The 17,453-nt window shown below is 40.4% G+C and overlaps 1 protein-coding gene across 1 annotated transcript; it reads right to left on the minus strand.

Moving 5' to 3' along the window:
* Positions 1–109: 109 nt before the first annotated feature.
* On the minus strand, positions 110–17,296 carry LOC149018322 (early nodulin-93-like). Its single transcript, XM_089152612.1, has 6 exons — positions 17,157–17,296; positions 16,938–17,058; positions 16,610–16,671; positions 15,732–15,807; positions 8,730–8,821; positions 110–371 (listed from the first exon to the last, which is right to left on the minus strand). The coding sequence occupies exons 2-6, from the start codon at positions 17,047–17,049 to the stop codon at positions 360–362; spliced, it is 354 nt and encodes a 117-aa protein (XP_089008738.1). The 5' UTR covers positions 17,050–17,058; positions 17,157–17,296; the 3' UTR covers positions 110–359.
* Positions 17,297–17,453: the final 157 nt, after the last annotated feature.

Below are 17,453 nucleotides of genomic sequence, written 5' to 3' on the forward strand. Positions count from 1 at the left end.
AACATGGGATATGGCATCTTACTTCGGGTTTGGTTCACTTTATTGGGTTATGCTCGGCATGTTGGCCGAGTGCTGAGAGAGTCCTGAGATTGCCAAAGTTGATAGTTAAGCTAATCAACTGAATTAAATCAAAGTGATCATGCAGCTAAAAATTCTGAATTCGAAGTCAGAAAATAGATTGAAAACATCATCTCATTTGGGGGAAAAAAGATTGAATAAATGTCTTAACATTGAAAAGTTACAGATGCCACAGTTTTCACACTAACAAAAGTTTTTATCATCAGGGTGTCTACAGGAAATTCTACGCTGCCCACTGGGATCCTAAGATCGAGTCCCATGTCTCTAGTTTTTCACAAATTTTATGGTGGATCCTGCAAACAAAGGGAGAAACAAAGTTAAGGACCTTAGCTTGGACAAAGAGAAAACAAAAACTCAAAGAATAACAAGCAATCATCGGTGCAAACCAGAGGCTCCAAGGATAATTCTTGGAGATCCTTCTGTAAGCTGCAAACGCATCCAAGAGCCAACAGCAACATAAAAACTCTACTGGTATCATTGAATTTACCCGATGCGGTGTTGCCAAGTAAGGACTGATATGGCTTATGATATACACTATTCTCATTCATATTGCAATTCAAACTAAAATTTGAAACAATGGAGAGGCTTATGATGTACACTATTCCCATTCTTATGCAATTAGTACTCAAACTTTAAACAAGAGAAAGGAGAACATGACATACATCATTGGAAGTCCAGAAAAAAAAAAATTAAGCTTTCTACATTGTGAGTGATGTCTCCTCCATTGTAAGTGATTCTGCATTCCAGTTCGAGCTTCTGAGTCTTTCATTCTACTCTTATAGCCTCCTGTCTACCATGCAAAATCCGTATCATCGTCTGCCCAACCCCCCAAACATGGGAAAGGAGAGAGACACAACGGATTATGAGGACGAAGTTAGTGTTAGAAGAACCTGAGGAGGTTTGCCAACCTTTTGACGGCATCAAACTCACTCGTTGGTTGGGTTATCCCTCGGAAACCGTTTCAACAGCAAGCTGTTTTTGAGGCGCTGCCAGCTACATGGAACCCAAGGTTTCCAGTAGAGGTTTCAGTGCTTCCTCTTCCAGTTTCAAAACCCTGCCGACCTTTTCAACACTTTGGAGGAGGGCCTTTGGTCAGTCTCTAGTAACCTAATCTTGCGGGAGAGGTGGAATTAGGAGAAGCAATGGAGCTCTACGAATACAGAGTTTTGGGTCCAGCTGCATGACCTTCCTCAAGAGATGATCACTGCAACTGTGGTACACCAAGTGGCAACAGAGATAGGAGAGGCAAGGAGGGCCATGGTTTTCTCAGGCAACCAGTTTGGTCAATGGGTGCAATACGTTAGATGCTGGATTCTGATAGCCGTGAGGTCTCTGAAAATATTAGTCGCAGCAAGGAGTAGGTCTGGAGTGAAGGTAGGAGTGTCCTTTAAATATGAGAGGTAACCCCTGGTGTTTTATATTTGTGCAAAGTTGGGTCACGATGAAACTAGATGTGATAATCTCTATATGATGAGAGACCAGCAACCAAAGAACGTTATAAGGATGACTCAGCCCTCAATACGGGGTCAGTCACCCGACACAAGGTCCATGGAAGCGGCACAAATTTTGAGTATTGACCCACAGGAGACCTCACCAAGAACAACTGTGAGTATGGAGTCTAGGCAGGTTCAGCAGCTTCTGATTCAGGGTTGCCCTGCCATCCCTAGAGAAGACAACCAAAGACCTGACCACCGTCCCAGAGAAGACAACCCAAGACCTGACCCAGGAACAAGCACAAGCAGGGACTTTTCAGTGGTAGGCAAGTGATGTCCCATCTTCAAAAACCTTGCAACCTGACATTACACCTGGAAATGGTACATCCCCTTTGTTGCCTAATCACCCTCAGCAACCCGTCACAAGATCCCCACACTATTCCAAATCATACCTTTTCTTCTATACAACGGTCCCCAACACATACATCCTCAGCATTTTCAATCCAATCAGCTTTGACCCATAACCCGGACCATATAACTGCCATCCTATCCCAGTTGACTAACCCTAGTACCTCCGTTCCCACACCATTGTAGGTCCCATCACCGCAGGATATTCCTAACCTTTTAATTTCCCTTATCCCACACCAACACAATGTGTCCCTAAGCCAAGTCCTTGGCACTGAATCCCCCATGACCCCACACCAAAGCCCCCATGTCAACACGGATATCATGCCATCCCCCCAGGTCAACCCTGGCTCCCCTATACCTGTATGACAGCCAACGAGTTCTGAACCGCTACACCAACAACTCAGCCTATAAACCCTGTAACCACTATAACCCGGCCAAGGGACCACCTTTTGACTGCTAATTACTTTATTCCCATTCCAACCACCGAACTCTTGGACCCAGAAGAACAGGTAGTGGCAGAAGAAGCTAGTAACTAGTGGATTATGTTAGCCAAAATTCAGCCTGGGGTCACTGACAGTGTAGGAGATAGAGCATCACAGCAGGAGGAGGCGATGACAAACCAAAAAGAAGGGACACGAGCCACAAGAAGCATGAACAAGGAAAGCTCACTCTGCTAAATCCTCCCTTCAATGAAAGGTGAAGTGTAAAAAGCAAAGGAGTATTAAGTTGTTTAGGGGATGCATGAATCAATTGGATGAGCCTTTTTATCGTCAGAACCCGGGGATACTGCTGAAGAGCAGATCCACAGGAGACAATGAGGATTTTAAGTTGGAATTGCAGGGGAATTGGGAGATCCCTTGCAATTCGCTGTCTGTCAAGCCTCTCAAAGCATAATAAAGTGGATCTCATTTTTCTTACGGAGACAAATGGCTCAGCCGCAAGATTAAAAAAAGTCAGGAGGAAACTTAGAATGGACGGGTTGGTTATGGTTACTGCTATAAGGCTGGCAGGTGGGCATGCAATGTTATGGAAGGATCTCCATTTGCTCTAGTGTACTTGAAACCTCTCAGAACTTCATTGATGGGGAAATCTCAGTACCAAACCATCCACCTTTCCAGCTCACAGGCATCTATGGTGACCCTTTGAAATCAAATAGACAGCATGTATGGATGAATTAATTCACTTAAGTGTTAATAGAAAGGAGAACTCGCTTCTTATAGGAGCATTTAAATCCTATTACTGCTGGAAGGAGAAAATTGGTGGGCGATGTACAGGTAGCCAATATGTTCGCCAGTTCCGTGACATGGTGGATCAGTGTCAGCTTCTTGATCTCCAAGCACAAAGTCCTGCATTTACATGGAGTAACAGGCGGTTAGGGGGTACAAACTTTCAGGTTAGGCTTGACAGAGCCTTCTCTAATGTAGCCTGGAGACTCACTTGCTGAAGCTGTAGTTTAGGTGAAGGCTGCCCTGGGATCCAATCGCACTCCCCTCTCCTCCATGATACTGAAGGCAACCCAAGAGAGAGGCGCCACCCCCCCCACCCAACCCGGCGAAGCTGGATTGCCAGGGTTATCATGCAGCCTGCAGGACACAAACCCTCCTGCTAAATAACTTCCATGCACGCACTTCCAGTGGGTAGGGAGTGTCAGGTCACATCACTTCCACGTGTGGAATAGGGAAGTGATCAGGTAACCTACAAACTAAAATTCAGAATTTGCAAAGTGAATTGGAGAAGCAGCAGAGTTTGCCACCATCTTTAGATTCTCAGCTAAAGGAACAGGTGCTGACGAAGTTGTTGGACAAATACCTGGCTTATGAGGAGGAACTTTGGGCCCAAAAGTCTAGAATTGACTGGCTTCAGTGTGGAGACCATAATACTAGCTTCTTTCATGCTAATACTATCCAAAGGTGACAAATTAACAGAATTTTAAAGCAGAAAGTGGAAGATGGAGAATAGATAAGAGGAAGAGCAGCAAATTAATGAGAGGTTCGAGCAGCTTTATAAACCACTTTTTTCATCAGAGTGATCTGACCCTGAAGCACTTGTGCAATTTCTGGAAGCTGTGCACCAGACGGTATCTTAGGAAGAGAATATTACCCTTGCAAGAAGGCCAACCTAATTGGAGATTAAGCCAGCTTTATTTGAAATGGGAGCATTAAAAACACCATCAGCTGACGGGTTCCCTCCCCTATTTTTCCAGTCCTACTGGGAGCTGATTAAAAAAGATTTAATAGTATCGGTTAACCAGTTCTTTGTTTCAGGTTTTCTGCCAGAGGGGATTAACAAGACCTTAATTACTTAAATTCCAAAGAGGGTTGCGCCAGAAGAAGTTGATTCACTATTGGGCCATAAGCCTCTGTGGGGTTTCCATGGAGGGTATCTCTAAAATTATTGCATCTGGGCTGAAGAATATTCTCCCAGATTAGACTGATCCTGCACAATCAGCTTTTGTACCAAGTAGAGCAATATCTGAAAATGTGTTTGCTGTACATGAAGCTTTCCACCATATAAAATCAAGGAAAAAAGGCAAACAGAAGGTATGGTGTTCAAGTTGGATATGCAAAGGGCCTATGATAGGGTATAATGAGAATTCCTCCAACAGAACCTCTATTGGCTTGGGTTTGATACCCAAGGTGGTCTCTATGATAATGAGCTGGATTACTACTGTGATGTACTCCCTGTTAACCAATGGGTCCATTAGGTGCAATGTCAAACCCTCTAGAGGCCTCCATCCAGGCAACCTCCCTTATCCCCAGCCTTATTTGTCATTTGTTCATAGACTTTCAGTGCCCTAATCAGACAAGCAGAAGATATGAGTTTATTTGTGGAGTTTGCCATCCATGGGAGGGGAAGACCTTTGACACACTTGTGCTTTGCTGATGACCTCTTGGTATTTTCAAAGACCAGCCCTCGGTTCATTTACCAACTGAAGGACACCCTGTGTGTATGAAAGGGCCAGTGGACAAAAAGTGAACCACAATAAATCCTCAATATGTTTCAGTCAGAACACCCCCTCAAGAATTAAGCGGTGGTTATCAAGAATGATGAGGATACATTATGGGTACAGCTCATCTTGGTATCTTGGTCTTCCACCGGACATTGGAGTCTCAAAGGTTAAAGTCTTTCATACTTTGAATGATAAACTACCTAATAGAATCAACATGTGGTGCAAAAGACTACTCTCACCAGCGGGGAAGGAAACATTATTGAAAGCTGCTGCTTTGCCTACATCAAATTATACAGCACTCCACTTTCAGATTCCCAAGACCCATCATAAGAGAACTGGACAATAGAACTGGACAATAGTAGCTGCATTCTTTTGAGTGATCAGGAACATGGTTTTCAAAGCATCCACTAGGTGGTGAAGGCGGTTTTTCAACTGCCTTATTTGCCACTGCTTTGTTGACATGCATTTTCCAGCCGCTTTTTCGCCTAATCACTACCGCTTTGTCGCTTTGTGCACGTTAATGCCACCTAGACACCAAAACGTTCGCTTTTTTGACATTTTGTACATATAGCATTTTTTCTTTTTTAAATCAAAATTTTATTCTATAGAGCCGTATATGAATTTATTAGTTAGTCATTTCAAAATCGGGAATCAATCAATCATTAAATGGATAATGATTTGGAAATCGGAATGATGTGATCAATTAATTTATTGTGTTCAATTAAAAAAGTGGTAAAAAATGACATCAATTCCGATTCGGATTCGAAAATTATTCATTTATTTAAAACAAATTGGGTCAAACAATGTTGGGACTATGCACAAGGCACTTTTTTGGCATCACACCATAAAGGTAAGCAAAAATGTAAAATTACTACTTTCATTTTCATACCTATAATTCGATATAGTTCATAGCCATATGCTATAATGTTTGTTGAGACGAACTTATGTTTGTGTTCATTTTTGGATAATCTTTCATAATTATGATTCTTGAATGCCGTTTCCTTTTCTTTTCTTTTCTTTTTTTTGCATGAATGTGATTCTTGAATGTTTGTTTAGCTTATAGTAGAAATTTATCAATTTAAAAGTAGTTGTATTGAAAAAATTTGACCGAACCACTTTGGTCTCCTTATTGCTGCCTGATCGCCTAGGCGGAGCCCCAACTGCTTTGGTCGCCTTACCACCTTAACAACCATGATCAGGAAGGAAAGATGAAAACTCACTGGATTCGTTGGGATAAATTGTGTTTACCAAAGGAGAAGCGAGGTTGAACTTTAGAGATACAAATCTACACAACACGCACTTCTGGGAAACTGGCTTGGAACTTATTAACCAATCTTCATTCAACCTGGGCATAGCTTATGAAGAATATATACCTTCCATCCTCAGATTTCTTGGAAGCTAGGCTAGGTTCAAACCCTTCATGGGGTTGGCGGTTGATTCTATTGGAGCGAAATATTCTGTTGAAAGGATTCCTGTGAAGAGTAGGTGTTGGAATGAAGATTAGCATATGGAAGGACCCCTGCGTTCAAACCTTTCCAGGGTTTAAAGTACCAGCTTATAATCTTCCCACGGAGGAGAATCAAAGGGTGGCCGATCTCATCCTACCAAGGGGTTTATGAAAAAGGATTTTAATTTAACATGGATTCTACCTAGAAGTCTCGAAGGAGGTTTTAAAGATCCCTCTCTCTTTTTTCACAAGAGAGGACAAACTGGTTTGTGTGGCAACAAAATCTGGTGTGATCTCTGTGAAGTCTGCCTACTCTTTTTTGACTGACTAGAAACTAGCTAAGCCAGATCGGATAGAGCTTCAGTGTTGTGCATTAACGGTGAGGATGGAATGAGTGGAAGAGAAGGTAAATTCTAATTAAAAATTAACTTTAAAACAAACCCATTCCCCATCAATTTCTCCTTTTTTTTTTTTTTCTTTTCTTTTTTTTTTTTTTTCTCTCGACCCTCTCGTCCCTTTTTTTTTAGTTTTTTTTTTTGTAACTTTTTCAACCATACCTAGCTGTAACCAAAAAAATATATATGTGCAAAAAGAGTGGTCGAGATTTCGGGGCCGGGGGTGGGGCGACCACTCGACCACTTCGATTGTAGGCCTATACAGAAAGAGTGGCGGAGCTTAATGCTAAATGCACAGCACTAAAGTTGAACCAGAAGGAAACACCATCATTCTCAAGGATTTCTAGGTGGACTGCAACTCCAAAAGAGGCATGCAAAGAGCTGTGGAGGTCAAGGACCCTTCTGAAGATTAGAAACTTTATTTATAGAGCATGTGCGGATGGCTTAGCAATGGGGAGGCATGTGCGATAAAGCCGCAGCTGGATCCTCATTATCATCAGTGCGAAGAGGAAATGGAGACGATTGAACATATTTTGCTCCGATTGCCCATATGTGAGAAAGGTTTGGTTCTGTAGTTAATTGACAATCAGGGTCCCAAAGGCTCCATCGATTTCCCTTGCTGAGTGGCTCCTGAGAAATCAGGATTTTTCAAACCTGGGGAAGGCAACAGAGAAGGAGGTACAAACTGAGATCTCTTTCACTCTTTGGTACCTGTGGAGAGTCCTCAATGAAGCTCGGTCATCGACCCCCAACGAGGCAATGCTGCTAGCTAGAAAGGCCTATGAAGAGTTTGTAGAGGCACAACAGTTAAGTGGTTCAAGCCCAACTTCTAATAGCTGAAGCAATGGCCAGACCTCTGTATGGGTTCCTCCACCAGGCCCATGGGTTAAGATTGTTAATATTTCACTTTCTATTTTACGTTATTAATTACTTTCTATTTCAGTTGCTTTAAATTTTGGTTACTTTCTAATTTTCTATTGCTTGATTGACAAGTAATCTCCCTAGGATAGTTTCTTTTTTTAGTAGACGTGTAATTTTCCTATTGGCAGTTATTCAATTTAGGAAAGTTTCCTAAACTAGTAGTTGATCTTGTACTATAAATAAAGTACCAGGGGAGAGCCTCAACACACATAAGCTCTCTCTTCTCTTTTTCTTCTCTTCTTCATTCTTCTTCTCTGTCTCTTAATTCTTGGGCTGGTCACAGGATCCTGAAATTCTAACAAAGATTAATGCAGATGCTTCTAGGGAGGAAGTGGCAAATAGGGGGTTGGATTTGTAATTAGGGGTTCAGGTGGTAATGTGCTCAAGGCTGTATCAATTCCTTCAGAGTTTGATGATATCGCTGCGAGGGAGGCTATGGCATAACGAGCAGAGCCTTATGGAGGTGTTTCCAATAGGCTTTCGGCAGTGGTTGCTTGAATCAGATAACAACAATGTAATTGATCTATTATCTGACCCGGCTAGGAAGCCCCCATCCCATCTAGAATCTTTAATTGATGATATGCATCTCCTAGCAAAAACCCCTACGTACTGTAATTTCTCTTTTGTCCCTAGAGCTGTTAATTCTGTAATGGATGCTCTAGCTAGGAGGACCCTATCCATTGAAGGAAGGATAGACTGGCCCATTTCTACTACTTGGCTTCAGAATGCTTGTAATTCTGAGGCTTTGGTTGTTCCTCCTCTGAATGAAATTTTAATTACCAAAAGAAGATATACATCATTGAATATTATAATTTATAGTATCTGCTTTCAGCCCAAGTATTTCACTGGGTGCAAGAAGAATGCAGACTGCAGAACATGCTAAATACACACAAACAGCCATTCAAAGTGTAGTAAAATGATAAGTGGCAGCATCCATAGTGTAACAATAACAAAAAAAAACAGATCATACGCATTACTACCAAAAAAAAAAAAAAAAAGAGCAAACTGAAAAGGATGGCAAAAGCCTAAGCAGAATAACTTTGGACAGAAGTCTCATCAGTAACGACTTGACATGCTCAAGAGGGTGAAAATCTTACCCGTTCAAGCTGATTTATGATAATGTGCATTTTTTTGCGTGCACACTTCAAAATAGTTTTATCAGCTGTGATGAAGTAGGTGGCAATTGAAGCTGTCCAACAGTAAGCAAAGTAGCAGTTCAGTTTTCCACACTGGAGAATCAATGAATAATTTATGATAAATAGCACACAATACACACTCTGAAGGAATGACTTATTTTGATAAATAGTGAATGTTCTACAGATACTACAAAGCCAATGCATTCAAAGAAAGTAGGGTATAAGATACAAAACTTGCTAGAAAGCCAGCTCCATATCCAGACCAGTCACCTATAAAAATAATTGAGCACAGGTTATCAAGAGAAGGGCAACTACCCAAATATTCTAGTGCTACCCATCAGGCCTGGATCATATATCCTAGAAACATTGTCCATAGGCAAAAATTGAGAGTTGGGAAGAAGAAAAATAACTCTAACAGATTACAGATTATTCCAAAATTTCCCTACTCTCTGAGGGATTCAGATTGATATGATCAGGTCTTGAAGATTGAAACCCCTGCTTAGAAGCTTTCAGGAATTACAAGGAAGTTCTCCTTCAAATTTTTGAAAGACGTATCACCAACAGTCCTACACAGGCAATTAGCTATGAAAATTAAAGCAGCTCCACTGACATCTACTTGTTCCCCCCCAGTTGAATGCTGTGTATAAAGGCCCCCCAAGAGTGAATGGAATAATGCCCTAGATCTAGGATTTGACCGAATGGAATAATGCTAGATCTAGGCTCACCTCCAGGATCCTCTTCCTTAGAATCAACAGTCTTCTAGGGCTGGAATATCCTTCAGTGGAGGATTTTTTTCGACAAATTCTATAGCTGCTAGGGGGTTAGGGTGGGTAGGTTGGGCCAGGCTTAGGGGTCTAGGGTTCTGTGTTTTTAGAACTTGAAACCTTGCTGTCTTAATGATTTCAGATCTGGAACTTTGAGTTAGGGTTTCAGAAATTAGGGTTTGAAGAATTCTAGGGTTAGGGTTTCTAATAAGAAGGTAAATTGCAGAATATTAAGGTTTTAGATGTGGAAGTTGGGATTAACAGTAGGGGACTGTAGTTATGTTTTAAGTTTAAAAGGGGAAAGGTTTGGACCAAGGGGATAGGGTTCTATTGGTCTTAAAATATTTCCTGTACTTCTGAATTTTAGTTTTCTGGAACTTTCCAGAAGTGCTGGAGGTTTTAGGAGGAGAAAAGAGAAGAAAAAGGTTGAGGGAAAAAGGCTAAAATGGTAGACTAGGGTTTGGCGAGGCTAGGGGATTATGTAACAGGGATGGAGAGGAGGCAATTGCAGGGGTTGGTAGGGGCTGGGTTGCAGAAAACTAGGGTTAAAGGGTAGGGGAAGCTGTGGGTGAGAGAGGAGAGGAGGAATGGAGCTGGGGTGGCAAAAGGGGGCTTATACTTACTTGGGACTTGAAGAAGAATGTTGGAATTCAGAAAATTCTGCAGAAATCACTATGTTGAAGTAGCTGCGGGCCTCGGGCCTCCTCTAGCGAACCCACAACCTCTCATGCTTGCCTCCAACACTCAAATCAATATTTTATTCATAAATCAACTAGCTTATTACAACGCTAGAAGGCTTATTTATAGCCTAATGAGAGAAATTAAAGGGACTCTAATTTGCAATGCAAATCAAACTGAAACTCCTAATTGACTAGGACTTTATTCACACAAGGAACCTTCAAAATTTAACCTAGAGGAATCCAATTTGAATTCTATCAGTATATATGGATTCTTTGCAAGAGTAGGACTACTATAGTGGACTCCTTCACAACTTAGGAATCCAACTCTAATCAAGAGTTAGGACTCTTCAGTAACTCGACAATTAAAGACTCAAATTTGAAAACAAAATAGATCTAGGGTCCCACAAACATAATGGAACCAACTAAACCCTAATTTGGACTCTAACGAAAATGTGAAGAATTACCAAAAATACCCCTAGTGGTACTAGGGGGCATAGGGTTTGGGGGAACAACCCTAGGCCCTATTTTGGCCCTTAATATGGCTTACATCACTTAGCCATTGCTCTATCCTCCCCTAATCCAAGTCTCCTCCTCTCAACTCTGCCTCTATGATTCCATCCTCTCCCTCAGCCTTTTCCATTTTCAGCTAAAGCACGGCACTGTACCGGTGTCATTGATGTCTATCTCCTCTCTCATCCTCCCCATTCGGCTTTGGGTCCAACAACGCCTTTCTCTTCCTTCTCTCCCAAGTCTCACCTCACTCCCCAAAACATGTGGTGCCATGGGTTTTGTTGTTTTTCTTCATTTAGTTATGATTTCTAACTTTCCAAGAAAACCAGACACACTTCATCATCTAATTGAGAACTTTGATTAGCTTTTATCTACTTTAGATGCGGCATGTTAAGAGGTTGATCTCTTTCTGAGAATACCTTTGTTTATATATTTGCTTCTTCCTTCCTCACCCATCAATTAATTAATTAAAAGAATACACTCATTTGGAGAATTGATTATTCATACATGTAGAGAGACAAATCTCTGCTTCTCCAATTCTTCCGCCAATAAAATAACAAAATTGACGGTTTGGTAAGGATTCTGGGCTTCTCTGCAATTGAAACAGAGAGAAAGACTAAGAAGGTTAGAGTATGAGAAGGAAAAAGAGACTGCAGAGAGAGAGAGAGAGAGAGAGTGAGAAAACCACTAGAGTATAGGAGTGAGAGGAGGGAAGAGCAGAGAGCCGGCCAGCAGGGCCTGCAGGGACAAGGCTGTTGAGAAGGGAAGTGTTGGGGCTTGTTCTGGTGCTGTTATCATGCCAAGCAGAACGTTGCCGGAGAGGATGAGAGAGGAGAAGGAAGGTGGTTGCATCAGTGCCAGAGCCGAAGGAGAAAGCAGAGGGACAAGATGCAGGCCAAAAGACAAGATTGGAGTTAGAATAGGTTAGGAGGAGGAATGAGAAAAACAATGGTTAACGGGTTGGTAAAATGCTAACCCTAGGATTAAAATAAGACAACTGTCCATCATGTATGACCCACTTGAGCAAACATGAGCATTTCAGAGTTTGAGCTGATAAAAATCCCATTTCTACAGGATGTTAGCTACACCATCACCATGACTAACAGAGAAAGAACTCATGATTATTTTCAGATGCTTAGCCATCATGCAAACCAGAGAAATAAGATGGCAAATACTTCAGATGAAGTCAGTCAGGCCTAGAAATACAAAGCAAACAGGCTGCTTTTACCTGGTGATGTATGAGCATGCCCCACCCAAATTGTCATCACAATATTTTCAAAGCGGGTTTTCCTCAAAAATAGTTAATTACACAGAAAAGTTATTTAGAAGAAAAAAAAAGAGTTATTTAGAAAATAATTAATAATAATAAAATGAATAAAGATGGCATTCAGTATTCAAACCACCCAAATTTTTTAATCTACTTTCCTAGTTTATCATTCATCTAGAAAATGGATTCCAAGTTGACCTAACCTTAGAACAAAAGCAAGATTAGTCAGAGTAGTTTGCAAAGAGTTAACTACAATTTAATGCATTCAATGCCCAAAGTGGACAGTTCCAAGGTCCAAAGAGAGTAATACCAGTTAATGACAAAAGCAACACAGCAAGAATATGGTTTAAACAGGTAATGGAATAAAAGACACAGAGAAAGAGAGAGACAGAGACAAAGAGAAAGAGTATATCAATAAGAGAAATTAGGATTAACCGATTCCGAAAGGAAAAAAGAATAGCAGGCAACTCTCTCTCAATAAGAGAACTAAGGATTAACTAATTTCCCCTTCCACCCCCACCCTCCCAACCCACCCCCAGCAAACAAAAAATAAAGCACCAAAAAAAAAAAAAGAAGAAGAAAAGAACCATTAGGTTTCGACCAATTCTTATCTATGCAACCCAACTAAAGCATATGAATACACAGTCTTGTTTATCTATCTCTAGAATTAAAAAGATAAAAGTTAACTACACTAGGAGTTTTCTAATCTAGACTCCTGACTAGCTATATCCAACAAGTGATCAAATATGGCACTTTGAATAGCTACAGCATAATTTAATTTTATTTCTGGGCAATTCAATGTTTGACCAATTTATATAAAAGAAATTAAAAGCCAACATGAGATCCCCAAGTGACCTACTATAAGATTCCAATACAAATAATGGTTTTGCCAATACATATAATGGTTGCACAAAATTTAACTCTCTACACACTATTGGAGCAAATCCAGGCGAACCACCCTTTGGATGCGCTCGTACATTAATTCTATTGACCAGTATCAGATTTTTTTTCTATCCCTTTAAACCTTGCCAAAATCCCAGTTTTTACCCTTTTATTCTTTTACAAGAATCTCTGTTTTATGTTTCCCTCACTGAAGGGTACAGACATCCCTTATTGAGTGGACAAAACATGGGGCATACAACTCTGAGGCTGCATTTGTTTGCAAAGGTGGGGTGGGGGAAAAAAAACATGTGGGCCACATGTGTAGTGGGGTGAGGGAGAAGGAAAGGAAAGGAAAGGAAAGGGTTTTGTGGAAAAGTGATAGTGGTGGGTCCCACTTTTTACTTTTCCAAACTTTTCTACAAAATCCCACCTAATTTGTGGGGTTTTAAAAAGCCTTGGGGTAGGGAAGTTGGGCTGCCACCTCACCAGACAAGTTTTCTTGATTCAAGGAAGTTTGTCTCTCACTTTCCCACCCCACCTTTATTCCAGCAAACAAACGCAGCCTGAGTGAAAACACTGACATTCTCTATTGCATACAGATCATTATTTATACATAAGAGACAATTGAGGGGACTCTACAGGAAAATAACAGAAAGAAATGAACTTAATTAGCCAATGACGATAGCTCTTGGTCAAGCAGTAAAAGGAAAAATAAATTTCACAAATTCGTATTTGTACTCCTCCATGTAAGGCCAAAAATGGATTAAGGTTTAAAACATAAGAGTTTCTATATAGGAGCTGGAGATTATTGATTCTACACCTCCACTCACAAGCATCACTAGAAGCTATGATACATCTTTGAACCAAGAGTTCTACTACAAGCACACTGAGGAATTATGACATAGTTTGACAGCTCACAAGATCTCAACAAGATATCTTGTTTTCGGTAAAGGCGAGTTGCGATCTAGTGGGGAATAACAAAGTAGTAAAACTCAGTCAACATCTTAACTGAGTCAAGATCTCACCGAGATCGTGGTTCAACCAAGATCCAAACCAACTCAAACCAGCCCACTTTATAAGAGTATCCCAATTTGATCAAGTCGAGATATCTCAAATTGAGACTGAAACATTTCCCCATTTGAGCAGCTGGAGCTGGAGTTGCCAGAAGTCCTTCATTTATTTGCCCGATTGTTACTGTAACAGGTAACAACATATTCTAGCTTATTGCAGGCTTGCAGCAACACTTGGCTGGGGATTATATGGGTAACCCAAGTACACCCAAGATCATGCTAATGTGCACAAATTATAATAGCATACAGCTTACTGGATCTGGCTAGAACTGGACTAGCTGTTGAAGCTGGTGGAGGCAGGTCTGCAGCTTGCGCTCAGCAGATAAGAGTTGGTTCGCAAGTTGTAACTTTACCCTTTCAATTATGGTTTGAAATTTGTAATTATAACCATGGAGACATGTATTGTATAGCTAGACTCACTTGAACAATAATATACAAAAGTTTGCATGAGTATATTGTGTGTACAATAGGCCATATTAGGATTTTATTTCCACATAGCAGTTCCAACTTCAGGTCCAAAATGTTGATCTTATTTACACTAATTCTTTTCATAAATATGAGGTCATCAAGTGTGTTCAAGAGGCCCAAAATAGACTGGACACAAGCTTCAGCCCCAAATGATACCTAATGCCCCTTGAGATGGATGTCCAAGTTCCACCACCAGAGAAAATAATAATAAAAATTAAATTAAAAAATTGCAAAGCCTTACTGAAAACTCAACCCAACTTGCTTTCCTGAAAAGGCGAGATTAAACTCAAGTTTGAATTATTGAACCAGGATTCCCACAAGAATAGGCCAATGGGCAAGGAGCAGCTGAATCTTCTCTAAAGTCCATGTTCTATTAACTTCTTCCAATTCATCCAAACCTCGGAAATCCACCCATGAATATGACCCTCCCCCACCAAAAAAACAATAATAATAATTATTATAAAACCACCCAATGCACAATCTTATGTAACAGGGTAATCTTAATTGCTTATGTATTGGAAGAAAAACATGCTATGGTATATCCAAGACAAGGTTCTGGTTTCCAACAAGATAAATTGATATAATATATAATAAAGGTAAAAGTTGCTTACTAGGCAGCAGCTGATGATTTTTTTAAGGCTTTCTGAGTGGTCTAATTATGGGGAATTACAGACCATTGATTTTCTGCTTTCCTCTCGGGAATAAGGAATGTATAGACAGCATGATAGCTTCATGGCAGCCTCCTCCGAAGGGAGTGACAAAATTAAAATTAGGTGATGCTGCTTAGTGATTCCCGGTCCAGCAGGAATAAGCGCATGTAAGACTTTTAGAAGATAGTAAAACTTCCTCCAGCTTTAGGCCTTATCATAGAAAGGCAATTCTAAAAAGGTAGAACTGATGGCTCTAAAGGTGGGGTTTCATCTATTGATCAGCAAGGAAAGTTTCTGTGCAATAAAGGACAACATTACATATTGAAATGGGAGTTCTTTGGAAGAACCTTGGCCCCGGCTTCTCACTTCTCAGTACAATCATATCTTCCAACGGAATCCAATAAATGCTAATGAAATAGGCGACCTATATTTTAGAATGCCATTCCTCTCTTCCCCTCCCAAACAACAACTCCCCGCACCCCCCCCCCCCCCCCCCACAAAAAAAAAAAAAGAAAATAGTAGTGCAATTTTCATTCGAAATCCCCAAAGGCAGGAAAATACAACTTAACTGGAATTACTAATAAGACCAAAAGAAAAACAATGAAAATATAGTGTACAAGTTTTGCTTAAATCAGAACAATATGAATTTGAGAATATGAGTTGTAGTAGTACCTCCAGATATGATCAGTGCTTGTGCAGTATAATTAAGATTTTGCTTTGCCCAAGGAATCATACGAACCGCAAGTAACTGAAATAATATTCAAAAAACAAAAGATAAGGGGGGAGAGTAAGAGAAACCATAATGGTGGATGGTTCATGCTGCCAGGATAACTGCCTGGATTTTGAGTCTTCATTGTGATCATTTTCCACAAAAAGAAGACCAAAGGTTAGGATCATTTCCGAACTCACCCCTCCCAGGCCCCAGTATAGGCAGGATCAGCACCATGTAATAGTCATATAAGATAGGGACTTGAGGGTTATTTTGTTTCTAAGAAAAATCCTCATCTTTTACCAATAGTAGAAAGTAGGATGTTTAATTCTAGTTCTTTCGATGGCTTTGACTAGAAACTTGAGAAACAAATGAAGAGTAAAATACGTAAAAAGAAAGAAATGGATCAGACAAATCAAAATCCATTATTATCTTCTTTCAAATAATTAATGGTCTTGTGGTTTCCACAATCATATGCCAACAATTCAAGTGTCTTTGAACTGTATATTGTTACCCAGTAGAAGCCATGACAAGACAATGGAGTGCTGATAAACTGGCCGACGAGTCTGGCAACCGAACTTGAATTAATTTGACTCCAACTAAGAAGAGTAAATCTAATTCTATCTCAAAGGGCAATAACCCCAATGGTAGAAAAAGACCCCATTATGAATCCCCTTACACTTCGAAACAACAATTTCGAACCTATAATCAAAATACATTACGATCTTGATGATTTCATTCTCTAACCACCCACAGGCCACAAATAGCATCCTATTTGCAAAACCCATCCCAGCCATTTTCTTTCGGGGTGGCGGTGTTTAGAGAGAGAGAGAGAGAATACCGTGGGCACAGTAGTCACAACGCAAGCAATCGCAGCTGCCTTAGTTCCAGCACGAACCCCCTCTGCAGACCAACGAAATGCAAGAAACCAATATGTCATGACGGATGCTAAGTATAAGAATGAAACCTTCGGTTACATCCTACAAGATCACAATCATCAACAAGAACAAAAAACAAAAAGTAAAACCCATAAAGAAAAGAAGACAAAAAAAAACCCCGACAACGAAAACAACTGCAAGGATTCGATCGAGACACAACTAAAGACCAAGCTACGAACCCTGGAAATAATTAAAACAGTAACGATAATAATGAAATGGTAAAGCTAATACCTTCAGTACAACGTTTTGTAGCGGCGCGTCTCTCTTCTTCGTATGGAGAAGGAATCAATAGTGATTTTCTTCTATTAACCCACGCATCTCTCATTTCCGATGGGATCCCCATTGCTTCTTCCTATTCACCAGAATCACTCCGATTTCACTATGATCTTAAAAAAACAAAAAAAGAAATCGAAGAAGAGGTAGACTTAAACTAAGGAAAATGAAGAATACCTTGTAAGTCGAAGAAAACGAATCTCAACAAGATTCAATGGTGTGTTTGTGACAAAATCAGAACCGAACAGAAACGCAGCCGACAGTTACAACTGAGAAGAAATACCAGTGAAACCACGAAACCTCCACCTACCGCCGCGGCAAACCGTATGACGTCGATCACGTGATTAATTTATCCTCTTATATAGCACGTGTCATTTTTTTTAAAAAGGAGACATTATATTATAGCACGTGTCATTTTGATAGAGATGAGATCAAAACTTTCATTGTGGTCCTATTATTCGGAATCTCGGATAA

This window comes from Hakea prostrata, chromosome 4 (genome assembly GCF_041222555.1).
Source record: "Hakea prostrata isolate BN-2017 chromosome 4, UWA_Hpros_2, whole genome shotgun sequence".
In the NCBI taxonomy this organism is placed as follows: Eukaryota; Viridiplantae; Streptophyta; class Magnoliopsida; order Proteales; family Proteaceae; genus Hakea; species Hakea prostrata.

What these genes read in the sequence shown, in the direction of transcription:
- LOC149018322 (XM_089152612.1), bottom strand. Translation starts at nt 17,049, where the DNA reads ATGGGGATCCCATCGGAAATGAGAGATGCGTGGGTTAATAGAAGAAAA. An exon ending in TTGTGACTACTGTGCCCACG is followed by an intron (nt 15,808 to 16,609) that starts GTATTCTCTCTC and finishes ATATTATTTCAG; the next exon opens with TTACTTGCGGTTCGTATGAT. An exon ending in AGCACTGATCATATCTGGAG is followed by an intron (nt 8,822 to 15,731) that starts GTACTACTACAA and finishes ACTGTTGGACAG; the next exon opens with CTTCAATTGCCACCTACTTC.